The following is an 18,966-nucleotide window of genomic DNA, read 5'->3' as shown; positions in this document are numbered from 1 at the left end:
GATTCATTATTTTATTATTTATATTACTTTGATTAAAATTTATTTTTAGTAATAAATTGATATTTTGATGAGGAACCTCATTTTAATACGTAAAGAAGGAGGTAAAAGAATTATTTTGCTGTAATAATTTTTTCAAAACTTAACTTGAAGTACAGGTAACTTAAAAAAACACAGAATTCTTATATAGGTACGGTGTAAAAATCTGATGATTTACTTATTGTTCATGATATTAGTACTTGATCGGCCATCTAGATTATAAGCCTGTCACAAAAGTATTATTTCAGATCCCTGATATGTAATTTTCCATTTTTTTGGGAAAATCTGAAGCTAAAAACTTGGATATAAAGCTGCCACTACAACTTAGTTATCTAATTGGAGAAATAACTAAGGACCCGTTTAGAGGAGAACCGATCCGATCCGCTTAAAGTCGGATCGGATCGATATGCGGTTATAAATCCGGTAATTTTGAGTTCGACCCCGATTGATTGCTCTCTTCGACACAAACGCGGGATTCCCCGCTGTGATGACGGCGGTGGCGCCTTTCCTCTTCATCTGCACCTCCTTCATTGCCGTCTCCCTCGTCCCCTCCAAGGTACTTCACCAACTAGCTATCTCTCTCCTTCGATTTATGGCCCTCTCGTCAGTATTGGCTCAATCTCTGCTATCGATTGCAGAACGCTGACCACAGGGTGCTTCCCTCGTGACGACGCGCTTCATTTGAGAGGACGACGACGACGACGACGACGACGACGACGACGACGACGCCTCTCTCCAGGTTTCTCTCTGGCGCCTTCCCTCTCCACGCGACTTGGATATCCGGTTCATAGTCGGATCAGATCTGGAATATCGGAATTTTGAGACGAACGAGGGCCAATTGGATCCAAGTTGGGTCCAAGTTGGATCAAATATGATCCGTGGAGTCCGATCCGTTTTGCAGGTGTAGCCCCAGGTGCCTTCTATGGAGCTCTCATTTCTGACCATGTCCTTCGCTTCGTCGCCTCGTCGGCTGTCCCTCTCGTTGCTCTTCTCTTTCCTCTCTCGTTCCTTTTCCCAAGGCTAGAAAGTTCAACTCGTTTCGATCGCGAGGGCGTCTCCGCCATCTCCCTTGCTCCAATTTATCCGTCTTCTCCCATCCTTAAATGGTAGTTGACATCTATCATAATCGGTCTTCATAGATCTTTCTTCCCCTCCCAACAGTTTTTGATACACGAGAATGGGGAAGATCCGAACTTTGGCGGCGATCCTGTCAATTCTCTTCGTTTTGGTTGCATCTGTTGCTTCATCTCGTCTTCTACTCGACGATGACAAGGTAAGGTTTTTCTTTTTCTTTCACTTGTATTTTTGTGTCCTTCTTGATAGAGTTTAGGAGATTCCTGACAAGCTACAGATCAGGTTTCACCATCTCCGACTCCAAATCCGGTTACTTCAACAAAAAACAATCTTTCTAAATCGAGCCAGAAGCCTCCAGCAAACCCTAGCAACTCAGCTGATCCTGGTAGTTCTACATATCCACCACCTCCCAATTCTACTCCCGGAGAGCAAACCAAGAAAAATAATGGTCCCGGAGGAAATCCAAATAATTCTACAACTCGTACTGATACAACAAGCAAGGAAGATCCTGCTAAATCTGGAAGCCCTGCCTCTCAAAGCAAAGAGGACAAAGAGGAAAGTGGGAGGCCGACTAGGCCGGAAAATAATTCTGTGGTGAAGGAAACATGCGATTCACAATCTACTCGATGCTCTTATGAAAAGTTGGTTGCTTGTCTTCGTCGTTCTGAAAATGGTAAAACAATTTTCTTGATCTTCTAAATATGCATCCCATGCTATACGTAGTCATATGTTCTAGTGAAATCATGTTATATGTTTAATTGTCCTCCTGAATGTTCGTAGCTTCGCATTTCTAGATTGTCATTTAGGTGATATCCCATCCCTGCAGAAAATGTAGATGGATGGTCTTCAGCCATAACTGCTCTACTTCTGTTGGATCTTTGATCTTGGTCATAATAGAATTACAGTTGTTGTAGATCCATCATTAACATTAATCTCTTGATTAGCCAAATCTTCAACAAATGTTTCACTGTTTTGACCCTCTTCATGTACAGACACCACCCATTCGTTACCTTTGAAACCCATAATGGTTTGATTCAAGTCTTTCACTTGCTTTGCATTTTTTTCATCTCAACTATTTCACCTTTTATTGATTTTAAAAGTGCCTATTTACATTTGAGTGTCTCTCATTATAGCTGATTCTCTGCATAGTAGTATAGTATTTTTACTTAATGTAGTACTTGTAGTATCTTGCTCCAATTAGTCTCATTTTGGTGTGGACTATGGCTTCTGATGGTTTATGAGTCAATATTAAACCCCAAAGTACCTTCTAAGTACTTTTTAGGGGTGTGGCTCACATGGTATTCGAGCTCAGGTCATGACACACAACATAAATGAGCAAAATCCGCTGATAGTATGTGGGCCATGTTAGGATCTATTGTGCATTCTCGTGAATATTTATTAGACAAATGTGCATTAGGTATGGTGGCAATTGTATGATGGACCATAGCACTTTCGAAACCCACACCATCTGTAGGGATTATAGTGGTCCATGTGATTTGTGGATAAAATACGTAGGCTAAGAACTTATACAAAATCTACTATGGGCAAGATGTTCTGATACCAAATGATGCTAGGGAAGATCTGTAATACCAAATCTAATATGGACAGGTGCTCTGACACCAAATTATGATTTAGGACAAGTGTATGTGGGACAAATATCATATTTGTTCCTTTTTATGTCAAATAATATATCTGCCATTTATACATACTCTTTTACAAAATGATGCCTGACACATGCAAGACATAAAAAATCAGATAACTGTATATTCCTCTTGATTTTTAACTCTTGGTCTCCTAATTGCCATTACTTGATATTAATTTGTGTTGAATGTACATGCCTAGAAAATGCATTTAACTGGTAGGGTAAGCTGTTAATGCATCATGCTGCCATATAAGTATGTGCTAGATCACATACTAGTACTGTGTATACCTTACATGTGCTAGCATAAGTACAACAAATAATGGTTGCATACATAAGGATGCCCAGAGAAGAATTTGTGGAACTTAGAGGCAAATGTCAGTATCAGTATATAGCTTAGCACCATCTATCATAACCTTATTAATGAGGCATGATATATATGGTAGCCATGGTACTTTATCTTTGGTTTTTGTAAATTTTAGGATATTCCTATTTTGGGAGTTCTGATGTCCAGAAAGGAAGCCCTTCATTCTTTTGCTAACTTATGATAAGCTTTAATAATTTAGGGGGAACAATCTTGAGTGAAAGTGGACATAGATTGACAATTGGCATTATATTAAAATTACAGCAGGAAGGTTGTAGTGGCCAGTGGAGTGTTGTATGATAAATTACATGTTGGTGAGTTTCAAAGAGAACTTCCTAAAAAACTTGGAAGGCAACAAGACCAGTCTATACTATGTTGGAGCATAGGCACACAACAAAATTATCAAAATGGATGCGAGCCAAGGATTTGCATAATGTTATTTGTGATGAGCTATCTTTTTTGGCATCAGGGCACAGATTTGTCCTTCGAGAAGGCACTTCACATGTAAAAAGGTAGACCCTCGCCTAGAAGCCATAAGCTTCCGTAACTCCCAACCAATGAGGGGATCTCTCATAACCTCATCTATGCTATAACAGACATGATTCTTATAGTCTGGTGACCAGGTTTAGATTCATGTATAACCAAAGGAAAATTGAAAGATATGAAACCCAGAAGATTTATAAGCAATTGGAGGACAAATTGGTGGTAAGCAGTGTTTACCCTTCAGGAAAAGAGACTAAAAACAGAAACAATTTGCTGATAGTAAAACCTACAGAAGATTATAAGTAATTTGGACAATGATCTGCAACTTTGTGTTTTTGTTTCTTTTCTTTTGTTGAAATGAAGCTGGAAGCAACCTCTATCTTGAACCAATCTTTGTCTATCTTGAATCTCCATTTCATGGTCAACTGTTTGGAATCCATAATATGCTTAGAGATTGAACTTGCAAGGAGACGTTGCTTTTGGAGAATTGAACTTCAACTCTTTCAGATTTAGATAAATAATATATGGAGACATAGGTTGGAAGAGCCTAAACCTAGTTCCTGCATTGATGAATAAAAGTAGGTTTCCCGATGGCCAAAAAGTTGTTCTCTATGAAGGTAATGCTTCGTAAATGAGGTGCTCTGATTAATTGAGCTATAATTATTGTCATTGACACCTTAAACTTTTAAAAATTAAGATCCTGTGTGATTCATGAAAGAAAATTTCTTTTTCTGTTGATTATGTTCCTTGCAAATGTGTGAAACTGAGTCTATTATGTTTACCGAATGAATTGTTAATCCTTAAACTTATAAGGAATTAGGAAAAAACTTCTTAATTATGATATTATAGAATCACCTAATCATGCAGAGAAAATATAATTAGGACAAATAATACTATAAAGGCCCTTCACATCAACTGTTAAACTTGCAAGGAACGTAGGAGAAAACTTCTTAATTATGTTTATTCTAGAATCACCTAACCAAACCAAGATGATATAGTTAGGACAAATAATATTTATGAAGGCCCTTCATGCCGTTCTATAGACTAATTTCTTATAAACAATATTTGTGAAATAGATTGTGTGATAATAGACCATTTAAATTTATTTTTTCTTCAATAAATTTTATTAGATTAATTTTTTTCAAAGTCATAAGTTTTTATATGACAATAGTTTCAGTGATTTCACATAAATTACCAAGATTGTCCAAAGATGAGGAAAGAGGAAGTTAAACAAAAAAAAAAAAGAAATAAATATTAGGTTTAATTGGAGTGAAGAAATAAATCTTGGACTTGATTTGAGATATCAGAGGTTGAGTCAAGAATCCAAGTAATGGTCCTTCATGGATCCTTGTTGTATTGAGAGACCTGATAACAGCAGTCATTTTGAAGGGCTTGAGCCTTATATGTAGCAGCCTCAGCAGCAGTAGCAGACAACTAAACTACCTATGATCGAAACGTGCCTATTTTTATATAGTGTGCAATGCACAAAGCTATCTTGATTTTCTGCTTTCTATATGAATTGCCTTGGAATTCCTCTCTATGATGCTTGTTGTTGCCAATGAACTTTCTGAGCATGTTGTCTATATTGAGCATCTTTTTCAAAATTTAGTTTCTTTATTAAGTTTTTGTTGTTTTTTACTTGATTGTCAATTTGAGAAGAATCCTCTTAAGGAAACCATGAAGAGTTTGTAGTACTTCAACTCTTTTGTGCTGTCCAGCCCATTTCATCCTTATTAGTTCTCTGGTTCCTTTATTTGCAGATTCAAAGAATTTGTCTCTTTTAGTCCAGAATACTGGGGATGATGCTCTAAGTGTGAAAATTTGGGGAACACCTGCTTTGCATATTGATATTGATATGGTAGCCCTACTCAAAAACAACTCCAAGAAGGTTCATTCTCATTTTCAACACCATTTAGCATGCCTAAATTGAATCTTTACCCTATTTAGTTAGGTAGGAGATGATTACCTTTGACGTTATAGAAGGTAACAAGCTTATTATCTAAGTTGGTGCTGAAATTGTTAAAACTGCTCCAATCATGATATTTACTTTGTTTGTTAAGTATTTATCTGTAAATGGAAATATGAAATTAAGATTAGATAGAGTATTTATATGTGAAGTTGAGTAACCAAGGCGAGCAGTAACCTAACAAGTAAACAAGTTTCTGTGACTTGAACACTCACATTGGTTTTAAATTAGCAACTTTATGATGTCATCAAAGACTAATATACCTCAGTGATGAGAGAAAATATTGAAAGATATTTGTTTTCATGTTTGAATGTTAGTATAGTGTTGGTACAATTTTGAATCAGTCTAACTTTAGATTGATAGAACAAGGTTGATGCAATCCAGTATTTAAATCAATGGGATACCATCTGATAGTGTGTATCTTGTTAGCTGCTTGGTGGTTATTTGTGTGTTGAGAAAGTATTTTGGTTAGTTTTCAAAGGCAACTAATAAGTTGACTTCTCTTTCTAATCTTATGTTGTTCTCTGCAACTTAGTGTCCATGGTCTTGTGTCATGACACATTATTGGAGCATGGATTGGGCAGATTGACTGTTCTAGTTCATTGTCATCATGGTCCTACATGTAGTGCTGAGGATGTGCCAGTATTCTTCTGACTTGGCATGGACTCAGGTTAACCAGGCCAATTTTTGTTCATTGGCATGCATTATATTGGCAAGTTATTGATATATTCCAATGGCATCAAATGGAATCTAAGACATGGCTGTAGTGTTCAACTATTGAATTTGATGTAATATAAATTATGTTTGTTCTGTCTAAATGGTGTGAGATGATCATTGATGTTTTCTTTTATAAGAATTTTATGGACTCAAACTTTCTATTTCAGTCTAAGCTTTGCTGATTCTTCAAACAGCACCTATATTTTTGTTTCTAAAAGGATCTTATGTATAGGTCTCTTCATTTTGCAGCCTCCTTTTGTATCGTAGTTTTCAGGGACTAGATATTGTTATGAAAATAAATCATTTTGCTCTGCTAAATAGATGGACCAGATAAAAGCTTCTTAATTCTTATTCTCACTTAATGACTTATTTTCCCATCATTGCCAATAATCTTGTTTTGCTTCATAGGTACAAGAATAGCAACAAAAAGCCGTAATGTCCCAACTAATTGGGTTAGCTACATAGATCTTTTGTTGCCATTGAGTTCTTCATGAGGCATTGCTGCTGAAATAGATGAAGCCATGACTCTAAATGTTCCCATGTGGTTTTTAATCTTAATCCATTTTCTAATTTTAGGTTAAATCTACCCATGTATATTAAAGTTTCTAGCATTGTCAGTGCCTTTGACATTAAGCTTGCTTATGTAGCAGACATTTTTGTTTGTGGGGATCAAAAAGTGCACCCTCGAAGTTACCTGATTCACCACTTCAGTTGAAAGCTCTAACTCGGTCCTTGATCCAAATAAAGGAACCATACTAATGTTTGCTTATACATGGTTACTTTTGCCACTCAAGCCTGAAATGCCTAATAAAGTAGAAAGGGAATGGATCAGCAAAATGATCATGTTATCACTCTGTTAATATTTTAAGCCAGATCAGTGATGTCCAAACGCATGACAATCTAAATAATCTCAAAAGAGGGTATTTTATGTGGGCAGGCCTTAGAACGAAGAGACCAATGCATGGCTCATGGTATTAGTTGATTCTGATACGATATGTTTGATACATAATGCTATTGTTTATGATTGATCTTCTGATTTCTCGATCTACGTAAAAATTGATCGAAATAGACTAAAATTGATCAAAATAAACTTGAGATGGCCAATTCTAGGTGATTTAACAACCTCAGAAAAATAAAAAGAAGAGTAGTAAAAGGGAAGGAGAGGAGGGAAGTCATGCAACGAAAAGACGAAAAAGAAACAACAATGATTGCGATACACAATGAAAACACTACCACTTTGATATTTGCTAATCACTGCAACCATCATAATTGTAGTTTGTCATCATTGTTGTGATGTTCATTATCCTCTGCCAGTGAAACAGTGAGAAAATGATGTTATGATGGGAAAGGGAGGACAAAGATAGTGATTGATATCTTAAGAAAGTATCTATGCCACAACAGAGGAGGGATTCATCTCCAAATACCTAATATTCTCTTCGAATAGAAGTTTTTGTTTATTTGTCTTTTTGTTAACCCTTAAATCACATGATAATTAGAGTAATTCTCCAACATAATCAGTCCATCCTATCTTAAAAACTACTAATGGATATATTTTGTGTTTTTTGTATGACATAATTATAGTGATTTACTTCAATATTATACAGGGATGGTCTGTATCATTACTCCAAAGCAGCTTTGTGCAAACAAAGACAATTTTCTAAAATCTTTGAGGACTGTAAAAGTTTTTAACCTAATGAATTGCAGTTTAACCTTGTATAGAACCTTCCAAAACTTCTTGGTGTTGGGAGGCAAAGGCAACATGTTATGTCAAGGGCACATGAACCAATGAACTCTTGGAGCTTGTGCATCTTGAGATGCATTATTTTCTAAGCTAATCATTGTGGCATTTGTTTTCAGAAAAATGTTGCTTTTGTCATCACTCTGGTTGAATATCTGTCAAGACATCTTTCCTATGAATTTTGTTCTAATTTGTATAGAAAAAGCTGCATGCTTACATGTCTCCTACATGTCGTATCGCAGATCTATCTTCCAAGTAACGATTGGAATGTCACAGAGATTGTCCTAAGTGCAGGAAAGGGGCATTGCACTATTCACATTGCAACATCTGTACCTGACTGGAACTTATTCCAGCAATTCCCTAGTTATGCAACCCGTCTGACCCCAATTTATGGGGCTTACTTTTTGCTTGTTGCCATGGTTCTTGTTGGTGGAACATGGGCTTGTTGCAGATTTAGGAAGAGAGGAAAGAGGGATGATTCTGGAATCCCATACCAGCAACTTGAAATGGGAGTGCAGCCACAGTCCGGTTCAGCAGTTGACTCAAATGCTGTGGATGGTTGGGATGACTGGGATGAGGATTGGGATGATGAAGCAGCGACAAAGCCTTCAGAGAAACACACTTCTACCAGTGTGTCCTCAAATGGTCTCACTTCAAGGACTCCAAAGAAAGATGGCTGGGATGCAGATTGGGATGACTAGGCCTTTAACAAGGTAGAAAGTGGAAGTTGTCCAAGAATGAAGAACAAATGATCTTTAGAAAATGATGGTACAGCTTACAATACCATGATAGCATCTGGTGGAATGTGCATGAGCATAGCTAAAGCCTGCGGTGTTTAAAATGTTCAGGTAGCTTCTCGGAGGATGAAAGTGATCTCACATTTGTAAAATTTTACGCTATATTCAGTTTGCACTCCATATTCTTTTGGTTCGTAGTTATACGTGTTAGTGTGGACTAGTGTGACTTTGGATGGAAGCATAAATTTAGACAGTACACAAGTGTAGAAATCTGTTTGAAGAACAAACCTCTTCAATAACAGCAATTTCATTACCGGAGGATGTTTTGTCAATACAGAAGGTTCCAACTCTCAGTTTGTAATATGTCTCCAACCGGTGGAAGTGTTTTTGCCACAATACTTTGCCATTATAATTTTCCTTCTGTAATTTGTGCTTCTCTTTAGATTTGAAATCAAGCAGGGAAAATGTTGGTGTTTAGCTTTTGTGTCTTTTGATGATGGATATTAGTACATGTTTGTCTTCATTTCCTGGTGTGGTTGCCTTACTTTGTATTGGTTTTTCAAAGATTATATTGGACTTGAATTCTTCTTTCTGAGAATTCTTTAATTGCAGTTGCATGTAGGGAAAACCGTGAATGCTGCTGCTGCTTCAAGGAGATGTCTCGAGAAGACCTTTAAGATCTCCGAGGGAAGTCGAGGTATGTGTCTTTGTTTTACACACGAAGTTTTACCGCAAGAGTTCAAGTAGTCTAATATGATATGCTTTCTACCTAAACTGCACAAGAGTTCAAGTAGTCTAATATGATATGCTTTCTACCTAAACTGCATCTGTTCACTAATCTATTCACTTGGCGTAGTATATAAGCTTTGGCCTTTAGTTATGGGTACCGGCTATTTAATCCTTTAAGTGCACAAACCCATAATGATTAATTGTATTTGTCTTTAAATTTGTGGTTATCCAATCGTTTATAATTAAAACAAATGAATATTGTAATAACAACTCTAATTAGGAAAAATAACATATTTACGTTCTTGATTAATAAGATTCCTTGGATCAACATGTCAAATGATTATTTACATTATGTGGATGATTAATATAAAAACATATACTAAGATGAAATAATTCAATTATCATATAGTAAGGTTAATTAAAAATCACAATGCAAGTAAAATAGAAAGTCTAGCCAAGTTGTCACCTTCTTTTTAGCATTTTTTTAAATATACTTATTCCGAACTTTAAGTGGTTATAATCTTAGAGTAGGCAAAACTAAAGCTTTCTAAAATTTTTATACAATTGAGACATTTTAAATTTTTAATATGTTTGACTTTTTAGTTTACACCTTTTAACAATACATTATTAAAATTTATCTTTTTTAGGATTTGAGTTAAAGAATTAATATAAAAACAAAGATAAATAATTCTAAATATTTTCAGGTTTATTATCCATAAATACAATATTGATAACGTCATATTTTGATTTAAATTATCATGAGATAATAGATGTTTATTATAAAATATTATTCTTCTGATATAAAATAATCAACAAAGGACTTAAGCATATCAAGTTGACAATCAATACATCGGTATTTTAATATTTTTAACTTGTACAAAGAGGATAATCAACTATATTCCTGAACAAGGTGAACAAGATATTATTCAAATATAAAATTATAATAGTGAGAATTTTTAATCCACATTTAGATTTTTTATATATTACAAGAATAATAAATCGACAACATAAAAAATTAAGTTGGGTCTCTTTTCAAATAAGAATTCTATGCGTGGAGAATTTTACACCATGCTTTATATACTTAATCTAAAGAAGAGCATAACATAGTAAACTACTAAGGTATTAATTAGTAATTCGCAAAGTAAACTTTAATTCCTCTCTTAGTTACTTTTATGCACTTGAAATATATGAAATAATTTTTTTTTTAAATTTAAATCTTAATAGTATTATATAAACTATAATTATCATGTCAAAGATGATAATATTCTTATAAAATATTTACTTTATGGATATAACATACATAGTTTATAAATTGTATAATGTCACGATTCTTTATTAAACTTTTATACATTATTAGATACTCCGTAAGTTGCTATATACAATGAAGATTTCAGTTTACATGAAAAGTGTTAAAATAATATAGCCTTTTGCATAAAATTCAATTGACCCTAATCTTTATATTACCTCACTCTTGTGATGAATAATTCATCCACCTACACATTACTTCAAAAATATAAAAATTATTTTTTTTATGAATAATGAAATGTTAGTACATCACGTTTCGAAGATAACTTCTTATTGGCCTAACGATCTTCCTTATTTTAACGACAATGTAATTTTTTGCACTAGCATATAAAGAGATTACTCCAACATCATCTTGAGAATTAGAATAGTAAGCTAAAATCTTATATTAGTAATAATATAGTTTCACTTGCTTAAGATATTTGGAATAATATACGATCACAGATTATGTATGTTTCGATGTTAAAACTTATGATTAATGACACCAAGTTCACCTCAATGTGGACAATCAAAATAAGTGGTTTGTGAAAATTTGTCAAGTTTCTTTAATGCCATCAAGATAGCTTTTTTTAAACTAATTATGCTATATTATTCAATATATTAAATAATATCATATTATTATTAAAATTTAGATATTTTTACAAAATATTTTACTAACATAAATTACTTTTAGTTTTTAGTCATTACTATCAAAGACCAATAGTTGGGGATGAGATCAGATCTATTGATATTAAACCTTTAATCATACCTCCCCTTTATAATCCAGTACACCTTATATCTCCTTGAGCAAATTTTTTCTAATATCATAAAAAATAAATTTTAATACATTATGCGTTATCATTATCATAATATGTGATGAATAAAATATGATAAAATAAAAATCTCTAATACTATCGATAAAATTGATATGGTTATATGTCAACTTGAGGAAAAAATGACCAAATGAAATTATAAATATCAATTTTGAGTAGTTATAGATTGTCCATAATCATGACAAGTATTATTATATTAAAGAATGCTATCTTTCTATTTCTAGAAATATAAACATCCAAGTTTATAAGAAAAGAAGTTTTGACATCACTATTACCAAATGAAATCAAGTTATATTATTATGTTGCAGAAATTTTCCAACAAGATGGATATTTTTTTTATATTATTCAATTATATAGTTTATTATTGTAAATGTGCAATTCTTGTAATGGGGATAGATTTTCAATTTCATTTACAAATACAAACCAATGTACATAACACTAACTCTATTAAAGTACAATTATATTATTAGCTACTAGGTTTTGATAATGAATAACGTCGTCGTTAGTTAAATGAACACATTCTCAATTCAAGTCACTAGTATGTACCACGTCGAAATATTTCTATAAAAAAAACTCTCAATACATTATATGTTACCTATAATAAAATAATCTTAGAGCATTCGAATTTGCTCATCTTGAAATTTAAGTGATTGTAATGTCAATGTTGGCAAAACAAATATTTAAGATATTTTTATAAAATATCAAATTTGACTTCTTAGATTTTGATTATGTTTGAATTTCTAGTTCACACCTTTATACAATTGATTATTAAAATTCATCTTTGTTATTTAGCATGAGGGAAACAAATTAACACAAAATAAAAGATATTTTTTTAAAATATTTCTAACTTTACCATGCTTGTTTAAAATCATGATAACATCATATTATGACTCAAATTATCATGATATACTTGATGTTTATTGAAATGTTTTGTGCTTTTGATATAAAATAATGAAGAAACATCTCCAATAAGACAAATTGATAATAATTTTATCCACATTTTGTTATTTTTAACTTGTACGAAGAATATCATCAACTAGGTTCATGAAGAAGGTGAACTAAATATTATTCAAATCATAATTTTTAAGAGTGAGAATTTTTGCACCATTATTAGATTTTTAGAAATTTGAAGTAAGTTGATCGTCAAAAAAATTAAGTTAGTTCTATTTTCAAATAAGATTTCTATGTGTGGAGTTTAGAACCATTCCTCGTATAATTGATCACAAAAAGAGCATAAAGTATTGGATAACTAAAGGATTACTAGCCAATTTACAAAAGAGATACTTATTCCTCTCTCAATTATATTTATGCACTTGAAGGATATGGAATTAATTTTTTTCAAATTACCATACAATAATCATCGATTATTATATAAAGTATAAGCATTATTTTAAAAGATAATATTATTTATATAAAATATTTAATTAATAAATATAACAAGCATAGTGTATAAGGTCATAATTTTTTATTTAATTTATATACATTTCTCTTCTACCAAGAGATATGTTATTGCATACAAAGAAAGTTACAATATACAATAATGATTTCAGTTTCTAGACGACCATGATCAATTTCAAAAAACTAAAACCTTATATGTAATTTTTAATTGATCCTAATCTTTAAAGCATCTCACTCTTGTGATGAACAATTCATCCATCAAGATATTTTACTTCAATATTGTAAAATTTTTTTTACAAATAATCAAGTGTTGGCCCATCATGTTTCTAAGACAACTTCTCATTAGCCTGATGATCTTCCTCCTCTTAATGACAATTCAATTTTTCCTGTTAGCATCTGATGAGCTTGCTCCAACATCATCTTCAGCATTAGAAGAGTTGACAAAAATCTTAGATCAGTAATAATAATTATTTATTTATTTATAGTATTTGAAATAGTGTATGATCCAGCATAATATTAAAACTAATGATAAATAACACCAAGTTCTACTAAATGTGGACCATAAAAGAAATATGTTACGTGAAGAGTTATCTTTAATTGTTTTCATACAAATATAAAAGCTTGTTTCTTTTACTAATTTTGCTATATTCGATAATATTTTTATTGCTTCGTATGCTTATTAAAATTTAGACATTGTTTCAAAATATTTTACTAATTGAATTAATTTTGTTCTTTATCCATTGCTATCAAAGAGGCTATAGCTGGAGATGACATCAAATCATTCGATATAAAACATTTTATCATTCCAACTCTAGATAATCCTGTAGTCCCTATACACCTATAAGCTTATTATCTTAATATCATAAACAATAAACTGTAATGCATTATGCGTTGTCATTATTTTACTTCGAGATGAACTAAAAATTATTAAAATATATATCTCTCAAATATTATCGATAAAATTGAAATGGTTAAATGTGAGCTTGTAGAAAAGATAATGTAAATAAAATTTCAAATATTAACTTTCATCCATGAAAAGCATTATTATAACAATAGGTTCAATGTTCTCTTGAAAAGATGGTTTGATATAACTATTACCACATAAAATATAGTTATGTCATTATAATACATAATTGTTCCAATATAATGTATTGTTTCTCAATATTTTTTAACTATATAGTCTGTTGTCATAAATTGACAATTCGTGAGAGCGGGTTAGAGTTCCAATTTTCGCTACAAAAGTAGACCAACACACAAAATACTCACTCAATTATATTATAACAATATTCTAAGCTCTTATATTTTAATAATAAATAACTTACTGTTAAATGAAAAATTTTTAATTTCAAGTCACTAGTTGGTAATGAGTTGAAACATTGCTATAAAACAAAAGTATAAATACCTTATTAGTTGCCCATGATAAACTAGCATTGGACCATTAAAATATACTCATCCTGAACTTTAAGTGGTGATAATATTAGAGTAGGCAAAACTAAAGTTTTCTAAAATTTTTATACAATTAAGACATTTTAAATTTTTAATATGTTTGACTTTTTAGTTCACACCTTTTAACAATACATTATTAAAATTTATCATTTTTAGGATTTGAGTAAAAGAATTAACATAAAAGCAAAGATAAATAATTACAAATATTTTCAGGTTTATATCCATAAATACAATATTGATAACATCATATTTTAATTTAAATTATCATGAGATTATAGATGTTTATTATAAAATATTATTCTTCTAATATAAAATAATCAACAAAGGACTCGAGCAAGTCAAGTTGACAATCAATACATCTGTATTTTAATATTTTTAACTTGTATGAAGAGGATCATTAACTATATTCCTTAACAAGGTGAACAAGATATTATTCAAATATAAAATCGTAATAGTTAGAATTTTTAATCCCCATTTAGAATTTTTACATATTACAAGAATACTAAATTGAAAACTTAAAAATTAAGTTGGGTCTCTTTTCAAATAAGAATTCTATGCATGGAGAATTTTTCATCATGCTTTATATACTTCATCTCAAGAACAGCATAACATATTAAACTAATAAGGTATTAATTAATAACTCACAAAGTAAACTTTAATTCATCTCTTAGTTACTTTTATGCACTTGAAAGATATGGAATAAATTTTTTTAAAATTTAAATTCTAATAGTGTTATATAAACTATAAGTATTATGTTAAAAGATGATAATATTCTTATAAAATATTTACTTTATGGATGTAACAAGCATAGTTTATAAATTGTATGATGTCACAATTCTTTATTCAACTTTTATACATTTTACTTCTTCCATTTTATACATTATTAGATACTACGTAAGTTACTATATACAATGAAGATTTCTGTTTACATGAAAAGTATTAAAATAATATAGCCTTATGCATAAAATTCAATTGACCGTAATCTTTATATTACCTCACTCTTGTGATGAATAATTCATCCATCTACGCATTACTTCAATAATGTAAAATTTATTTTTTTTTACGAATAATGAGATGTTAGTCCATCATGTTTCGAAGATAACTTCTTATTGGCCTAACGATCTTCCTTATTTTAATGACAATGCAATTTTTTGCACTAGCATATAAAGAGATTCCTCCAACATCATCTTGAAAATTACAATAGTTGGCTAAAATCTTATATTAGTAATAATATAGTTTCACTTGCTTAAGATATTTGGAATAATATACGATCACACATTATATAAGTTTCGATGTAAAAACTTATAATTAATAACACCAAGTTCACCTCAATGTGGATAATAAAAATAAATGATTTTTGAAAATTTTTCTATTTTTTTAAAGCCATCAAGATAGCTTTTTTTAAACTAATTATGCTATATTATTCAACATTTTAAATAATATCATATTATTATTAAAATTTTGATATTCTTTCAAAATATTTTACTAACATGAATTATTTTTATTTTTTAGCCATTACCATCAAAGAGGCGATTGTTGGGGATGAGATCAGATCTATTGATATTAAACCTTTAATCATACCTCCCCATTATAATCTAGTACACCTTACATCACCTTGAGCTAATTTTTTCTAATATCATAAACAATAAATTTTAATGCATTATGCGTTATCATTATCATAATATGTGAAGAATAAAATATGATAAAATTAAAGTCTCTAATACTATCGATAAAATTGATATGGTTAGATGTCAACTTGAGGAAAAAATGACCCAAATGAAATTATAAATATCAATTTTGAGTAGTTATAGATTGTCCATACTCATGACAAGTATTATTATATTAAAGAATGCTCTCTTTATATTTCTGGAAATAAAAACATTTAAGTTTATAAGAAAATAAGTTTTGACATCACTATTACCAAATGAAATCAAGTTATATCATTATGTTGCAGAAATTTTCCGACAAGATAGATATTTTTTTCAATATTATTCAATTATATAGTTTATTATTGTAAATGTGTAATTCTTGTAATAGGGGTAGATTTTCAATTTCATCTACAAATGCAAACCAATGTACCTAACACTAACTCTATTAAAGTGCAATTATATTATTAGCTATTAGGTTTTGATAATGAATAACGTAGTCGTTAGTTAAATAAATAAATTCTCAGTTCAAGTCACCAGCATATACCAAATCGAAATAGTTCTATAATGCAAAATTCAATTGACCCTAATCTTTATATTACCTCACTCTTATGATGAATAATTAACCCATCTACACATTACTTCAATAAAGAAAAAATTATTTTTTTACGAATAATGAAATGTTAATCCATCACGTTTCGAAAACAACTTATTGGCCTAACTATCTTATTTATTTTAACGATAGTGCAATTTTTTACACTAGCATATAAAGAGATTGCTCCAACATCATCTTGAGAATTAGAATAGTTGGCTATAATCTTATATTAGTAATAATATTGTTTCACTTTCTTAAGATATTTGAAATAATATACGATCACACATTTTGTATGTTTGGATGTTAAAACTTATGATTAATAACACTAAGTTCACCTCAATGTGGACAATTAAAATAAGTGGTTTGTGAAAATTTGTCTAGATTTTTTAACATTTTAGATAATATCATATGATTTTTAAAATTTAGATATTATTTTAAAATATTTTACTAACATGAATTACTTTTATTTATTAACCATTACTATCAAAGAGGGGGATGAGATCAGATCTATTGATATTAAACCTTTAATCATACCTCCCCTTTATAATCATGTATACCTTACATCTCCTTGAACTAATTTTTTCTAATATCATAAAAAATAAATTTTAATACATTATGCATTATCATTATCATAATATGTGATTAATAAAAAATGATAAAATAAAAGTCTCTAATACTATCGATAAAATTGATATGGTTAGATGTCAACTTAAGGAAAAAAGGACCCAAATGAAATTATAAATATCAATTTTGAGCAATTATATATTGTCCATAATTATGACAAGTATTATTATATTAAAGAATGCATTCTTTCTATTTCTAGAAATAGAAACATCCAAGTATATAAGAAAAGAAGTTTTGACATCACTATTACCACATGAAATCAAGTTATATCATTATGTTGCAGAAATTTTCCAACAAGATGGATATTTTTTTCGATATTATTCAATTATATAGTTCATTATTGTAAATGTGCAATTCTTGTAATAGCGGTAGATTTTCAATTTCCTCTACAAATGCAAACCAATGTACATAACACTAACTCTATTAAAGTATAATTATATTATTAGCTACTAGGTTTTGATAATGAATAACATAGTCAGTAGTTAAATAAACAAATTCTCAGTTCAAGTCACTAGCATATAAAAAGTCAAAACATTTCTATAAAAAGAAACTCTCAATACATTATAAGTTACCAATAATAAAATAATCTTAGAGCAATAGAATTTGCTCATCTTGAAATTTAAGTGATTTTAATGTCAATGTTGGCAAAACAAATATTTAAGATATTTTTATAAAATATCAAAATTGTCTTCTTAGATTTTGATTATATTTGACTTTTTATTTCCCGGCTTTATACAATTGATTATTAAAATTCATCTTTGTTAAAGAATTCTATGCATGGAGAGTTTTACAGCATACTTTATATAATTCATCTCAACAAGAGCATAACATATTAAACTACTAAGGTATTAATTAGTAATTCACAAAGTAAACTTTAATTCCTCTCTTAGTTACTTTTATGCACATGAAAAATATGAAATAATTTTTTTTAAATTTAAATCTTAATAGTCTTATATAAACTATAAGTATCATGTCAAAAGATGATAATGTTTTTATAAAATATTTACTTTATTGATATAACAAGCATAGTTGATAAATTGTATGATGTCACGATTCTTTATTCAATTTTATATATTTCACTTTTTCCATTTTATACATTATTAGATACTACAGAAGTTGCTATATACAATGAAGATTTCAGTTTACATGAAAAGTGTTAAAATAATATAGCCTTATGCATAAAATTCAATTTACCCTAATCTTTATATTGTCTCACTCTTGTGATGAATAATTCATCCATCAACACATTAAATCAATAATGAAATTTTTTTTTTTTACGAATAATGAAATGTTAGTCCAACACGTTTCGAAGACAACTTCTTATTGGCCTAACGATCTTCCTTCTTTTAATGACAATTTAATTTTTTGCACTATCATATAAAGAGATTGCTCTAACATTATCTTGAGAATTAGAATAGTTGGCTAAAATCTTATATTTGGAATAATATAGTTTCACATGCTTAAGATATTTGGAATAATATACGATCATGCATTATGCATGTTTCGATGTTAAAACTTATTATTAATAACAGCAAGTTCACCTCAATGTGGACCATAAAAATAAGTGGTTTGTGAAAATTTGTCTCGTATTTTTAATGCCATCAAGATAGCTTTTTTTAAACCTAATTATGCTATATTATTCAACATTTTAGATAATATC

At 30.3% G+C, this 18,966-nt stretch overlaps 1 protein-coding gene across 1 annotated transcript; it reads left to right on the top strand.

The window, feature by feature from the left end:
* Window positions 1–487: 487 nt before the first annotated feature.
* On the top strand, window positions 488–9,072 carry LOC135599110 (uncharacterized). Its single transcript, XM_065093852.1, has 5 exons — window positions 488–592; window positions 675–1,309; window positions 1,393–1,783; window positions 5,357–5,484; window positions 8,260–9,072. The coding sequence occupies exons 2-5, from the start codon at window positions 1,214–1,216 to the stop codon at window positions 8,716–8,718; spliced, it is 1,074 nt and encodes a 357-aa protein (XP_064949924.1). The 5' UTR covers window positions 488–592; window positions 675–1,213; the 3' UTR covers window positions 8,719–9,072.
* Window positions 9,073–18,966: the final 9,894 nt, after the last annotated feature.

Source organism: Musa acuminata, chromosome BXJ2-1 (assembly GCF_036884655.1).
Source record: "Musa acuminata AAA Group cultivar baxijiao chromosome BXJ2-1, Cavendish_Baxijiao_AAA, whole genome shotgun sequence".
Taxonomy (NCBI): domain Eukaryota; kingdom Viridiplantae; phylum Streptophyta; class Magnoliopsida; order Zingiberales; family Musaceae; genus Musa; species Musa acuminata.
This window is presented reverse-complemented; position numbering and strand designations above follow the sequence as displayed.